Raw genomic sequence first — 5,348 nt, 5'->3', positions numbered from 1 at the left:
GAGAAAGAGAAACAGAGAGAAAGCATGAGCCAAGATGAATCTAATCTACTGTTTGCTTTCAGCTCTACCACCTCAGAACTTGACTGATGTAAACTCATGCGTTAACATACTGTATCTACACACTATACTGAACACTATTGCTTACATACGCTGCTTACATAGACATGCAGTCATATATCCCTAATATAACAGAAGAGATACTCTCCTCCTCTCCTTCTCATCTTCTCACACTTCCTCTTCCTCCCCTTCCTCTCTTCCTCCTCCTCTCTTCCTCCCCCTCCTCTCTTCCTCCCCCTCCTCTCTTCCTCCCCATCCTCTCTTCCTCCTACTTTTCTCTTCCTCCCCTTCATATCTCCCCCTCCTCTCTTCTTCCCCTCCTCTCTTCCTCCCCTTCCTCTCTTCCTTCTCCTCCTCCTCTCTTCCTCTCTTTCTCCCCCTTCTCTCTTCTTTCTCTTCCTCCCCTCTTCCTCCCCTTCCTCTCTTCCTCCTCCTCTCTTCCTCCCCATCCTCTCTTCCTCCTCCTTTTCTCTTCCTCCCCCTCATATCTCCCCCTCCTCTCTTCTTCCCCCTCCTCCTCTCATCCTACCCCTCCTCTCTTACTTCCCTTCCTCTCTTCCTTCTCCTCCTCCTCTCTTCCTCACTTTCTCTCCCTCCTCTCTTCCTCCCCTTCCTCTCTTTCTCCCCCTTCTCTCTTCCTTCTCTTCCTCCTCTCTTCCTCTCTTTCTCTCCCTCCTCTCTTCCTCCCCTTCCTCTCTTCCTCCCCTTCCTCTCTTCCTTCTCCTCCTCCTCCTCTAATCCTCCCCTTCCTCGCTTCCTCCACCTTCCTCTCTTCCTTCTCCATCTCCTCCTCTCTTCCTCCCCTTCCTCTCTTCCTCTCTTCCTCCCCCTTCTCTCTTCCTTCTCCTCCTCCTCTCTTCCTCCCCCTTCTCTCTTCCTTCTCCCCCTCCTCTCTTCCTCCCCTTCCTCTCTTCCTCCCCCTTCTCTCTTCCTCCCCTTCCTCTCTTCCTCTCTTCCTTCTCCTCCTCCTCCTCTCTTCCTCCCCTTCTCTCTTCCTTCTCTTCCTCCTCTCTTCCTTCTCTTCCTCCTCTCTTCCTCCCCCCTCCTCTCTTCCTTCTCCTCCTCCTCTCTTCCTCCCCTTCCTCTCTTCCTCCCCTTCCTCTCTTCCTCCCCTTCCTCTCTTCCTCCCCTTCCTCTCTTCCTCCCCTTCTCTCTTCCTCCCCCTTCCTCTCTTCCTTCTCTTCCTCCTCTCTTCCTCTTCCTTCCTCTCTTCCTCTCTTCCTCTCTTCCTCCCCTTCCTCTCTTCCTCCCCTTCCTCTCTTCCTCCCCCCCTCTCTCTTCCTCCCCTTCCTCTCTTCCTTCTCTTCCTCCTCTCTTCCTCGCCTTCCTCTCTTCCTCCCCCTTCTCTCTTCCTTCTCCTCCTCCTCCTCTCTTCCTCCCCCTTCTCTCTTCCTTCTCCTCCTCCTCTCTTCCTCCCCTTCCTCTCTTCCTCCCCGTTCTCTCTTCCTCCCCTTCCTCTCTTCCTTCTCTTCCTCCTCTCTTCCTCTCCTTCCTCTCTTCCTCCCCCCTTCCTCTCTTCCTCCCCTTCCTCTCTTCCTCTCTTCCTCCCCCTCTCTCTCCTTCTCCTCCTACTCTCTTCCTCCCCTTCCTCTCTTCCTCCCCCTTCTCTCTTCTCCTCCTACTCTCTTCCTCCCCTTCCTCTCTTCCTCCCCCTTCTCTCTTCTCCTCCTCCTCTCTTCCTCCCCCTTCTCTCTTCTCCTCCTCCTCTCTTCCTCCCCTTCCTCTCTTCCTCCCCCTTCTCTCTTCCTTCTCCTTCTCCTCCTCTCTTCCTCCCCTTCTCTCTTCCTTCTCCTCTTCCTCCCCTTCCTCTCTTCCTCCCCCTTCTCTCTTCCTCCCCTTCCTCTCTTCCTCCCCTTCCTCCTCTCTTCCTCTCCTTCCTCTCTTCCTCCCCCTCCTCTCTTCCTCCCCTTCCTCTCTTCCTCTCTTCCTCCCCCTTCTCTCTTCCTTCTCCTCCTACTCTCTTCCTCCCCTTCCTCTCTTCCTCCCCCTTCTCTCTTCTCCTCCTACTCTCTTCCTCCCCTTCCTCTCTTCCTCCCCCTTCTCTCTTCTCCTCCTCCTCTCTTCCTCCCCCTTCTCTCTTCTCCTCCTCCTCTCTTCCTCCCCTTCCTCTCTTCCTCCCCCTTCTCTCTTCTCCTCCTCCTCTCTTCCTCCCCTTCCTCTCTTCCTTCTCCTCCTCTCTTCATCACCTTCTCTCTTCCTTCTCCTCTTCCTCCCCTTCCTCTCTTCCTTCCCCTCCTCTCTTCCTCTCTTTCTCTTCCTCCTCTCTTCCTCATCCCTCTCCTCCTCCTCCTCAGTGTGTGATCTGTTCACTAATACGTACATTGTTCTTCTGTAGGATCTGCAACGCTCTATTGACATTGTTTAGTGAGTGGACGCGCGTGAATCCTCTCTCCTTCACCTGCAGAACACACACACACAGAGAGAAGAGATCCTTCAGAACACACACAGAAGAGAAGAGATCCTTCAGAACACACACACACACAGAGAAGAGATCCTTCAGAACACACACACACACAGAGAGAAGAGATCCTTCAGAACACACACACACACAGAGAGAAGAGATCCTTCAGAACACACTGAGGCTTTATTTACTGAACACGATATAGAGAGACAGAGAGAGAGACAGAGACAGAGACAGAGACAGAGACAGAGACAGAGAGAGAGAGAGAGAGAGAGAGAGAGAGAGAGAGAGAGAGAGAGAGAGAGAGAGAGAGAGAGAGAGAGAGAGAGAGAAGAGAGAGAGAGAGAGAGAGAGAGAGACAGAGAGAGAGAGAGAGAAAGAGAGAAGAGAAGAGAGAGAGAGAGAGAGAAGAGACAGAGAGAGAGACAGAGAGAGAGAGACAGAGAAAGAGACAGAGAGAGAGAGAGAGAGAGAGAGAGAGAGAGAGAGAGAGAGAGAGAGAGAGAGAGAGAGAGAGAGAGAGAAGAGAGAGAGGGAGAGAGACCTTGCTCAGGGCCATTGCTGAAAGAGGTTTAAATTACAATAAAAGCTATTGTATAACGTTTAGGACAAGGATAGTGGAGGAGGAGAAGAAATGCAAGGAGAAAGACAACTGGTATAATAGGTGAGGAGATAAGTGAGGAGTTGAGGAGATAAGTGGGGTTAGGAGGTAAGGAGGCGAGGAGGCGAGGAGATAAGTGGGGTCAAGAGGATAAGGAAGTGAGGAGATAGGTGAGGTTAGGAGGACGTGAGGAGAGAAGTGAGGTTAGGAGGATAAGGAGGTGAGGTGATGGAGATACATGGGGCTAGGAGGATAAGGAGGTGAGGAGATGAGGAGGTAAGGGAGATACATGGGGCTAGGAGGATAAGGAGGTGAGGAGATGAGGAGGTAAGGGAGATACATGGGGCTAGGAGGATAAGGAGGTGAGGAGATGAGGAGGTAAGGGAAATACATGGGGCTAGGAGGATAAGGAGGTGAGGAGGTGAGGGAGATACATGGGGCTAGGAGGATAAGGAGGTGAGGAGGTGAGGAGGTAAGGGAGATACATGGGGCTAGGAGGATAAGGAGGTGAGGAGGTGAGGAGGGAGATACGTGGGGCTAGGAGGATAAGGAGGTGAGGAGGTGAGGGAGATACGTGGGGCTAGGAGGATAAGGAGGTGAGGAGATGAGGAGGTGAGGGAGATACGTGGGGCTAGGAGGATAAGGAGGTGAGGAGATGAGGAGGTGAAGGAGATACGTGGGGCTAGGAGGATAAGGAGGTGAGGAGGTGAGGGAGATACGTGGGGCTAGGAGGATAAGGAGGTGAGGAGGTGAGGGAGATACGTGGGGCTAGGAGGATAAGGAGGTGAGGAGATGAGGAGGTGAAGGAGATACGTGGGGCTAGGAGGATAAGGAGGTGAGGAGGTGAGGGAGATACATGGGGCTAGGAGGATAAGGAGGTGAGGAGGTGAAGGAGATACGTGGGGCTAGGAGGATAAGGAGGTGAGGAGAGATGAGGGAGATACATGGGGCTAGGAGGATAAGGAGGTGAGGAGGTGAATGAGATACGTGGGGCTAGGAGGATAAGGAGGTGAGGAGGTGAGGAGGTGAGGGAGATACGTGGGGCTAGGAGGATAAGGAGGTGAGGAGATGAGGAGGTGAGGGAGATACGTGGGGCTAGGAGGATAAGGAGGTGAGGAGGTGAATGGGGTTAGGAGGATGGAGGATAATGATGACATTACTGACCAGCTCGTGACCTGCCAGTCCCTCCAGCAGCTCCAGCAGGCGACGGCCATCACACAGGTCGGTGAAGAGGTCCTGGATGGGGGGCTTCCCTGCCTGAGGAAACAGGGCACAACACATCACTACAGGATACACAGGAACGATGTCAGTTCAAATCCTGAGCAGAGCAAGACAAAATGGGAGATGTGCTGGTTTTTCTGTTTTCAGACCCTAGGTACCATAATATCCTGTCGTTGTGCCTTTGAGCAAGGTCAGCCCATCATGACACTCCGACAGACATATCTCCAATACTGACACAGAGAGACATATCTCCAATACTGACACTGAGAGACATATCTCCAATACTAACACAGAGAGACATATCTCCAATACTAACACAGAGAGACATATCTCCAATACTAACACAGAGAGAAGACATATCTCCAATACTAACACAGAGAGACATATCTCCAATACTAACACAGAGAGAAGACATATCTCCAATACTAACACAGAGACATATCACCAATACTAACACAGAGAGAAGACATATCTCCAATACTAACACTGAGAGAAGACATATATTCAATACTAACACAGAGGGACATGACTCCAATACTAACACAGAGAGAAGACATATCTCCAATACTAACACAGAGAGAAGACAAATCTCCAATACTGACAGAGAGACAAATCTCCAATACTGACAGAGAGACATATCTCCAATACTGACACAGAGAGAAGAAATATCTCCAACAATGACACAGAGTGACAAATCTCCAATACTGACACAGAGAGACATAACTCCAATACTAACACTGAGAGACATATCTCCAAAACTAACACAGAGAGACATATCTCCAATACTAACACAGAGAGAAGACATATCTCCAATACTAACACAGAGAGACATATCTCAATACTGACAGAGAGACAAATCTCCAATACTGACAGAGAGACATATCTCCAATACTGACAGAGAGACAAATCTCCAATACTGACAGAGAGACATATCTCCAATACTGACAGAGAGACATATCTCCAATACTGACACAGAGAGACAAATCTCCAATACTGACAGAGAGACAAATCTCAATACTAACACTGAGAGACAAATCTCCAATACTAACACTGAGAGACATATCTCCA

At 50.6% G+C, this 5,348-nt stretch overlaps 1 protein-coding gene across 1 annotated transcript in view; it reads right to left on the bottom strand.

The window, feature by feature from the left end:
- LOC127922851 (dystrophin-like) overlaps window positions 1–4,342 on the bottom strand; it is a gene marked incomplete at both ends in the record, with an annotated part of 61,419 nt that extends 57,077 nt beyond the window's left edge. Inside the window, 2 exons of the mRNA XM_052506725.1 lie at window positions 2,378–2,455; window positions 4,224–4,342. Coding sequence (XP_052362685.1) covers window positions 2,378–2,455; window positions 4,224–4,342 — 197 coding nt within the window. The remainder of the gene's footprint in view (window positions 1–2,377; window positions 2,456–4,223) is intronic.
- Between the last annotated feature and the right edge of the window lie 1,006 nt (window positions 4,343–5,348).

The sequence above is a fragment of the Oncorhynchus keta genome, unplaced genomic scaffold (assembly GCF_023373465.1).
Source record: "Oncorhynchus keta strain PuntledgeMale-10-30-2019 unplaced genomic scaffold, Oket_V2 Un_contig_27374_pilon_pilon, whole genome shotgun sequence".
Classification (NCBI taxonomy): domain Eukaryota; kingdom Metazoa; phylum Chordata; class Actinopteri; order Salmoniformes; family Salmonidae; genus Oncorhynchus; species Oncorhynchus keta.
The sequence above is the reverse complement of the archived record's forward strand: the minus strand, read 5'-3'. Positions and strand labels throughout refer to the sequence as shown.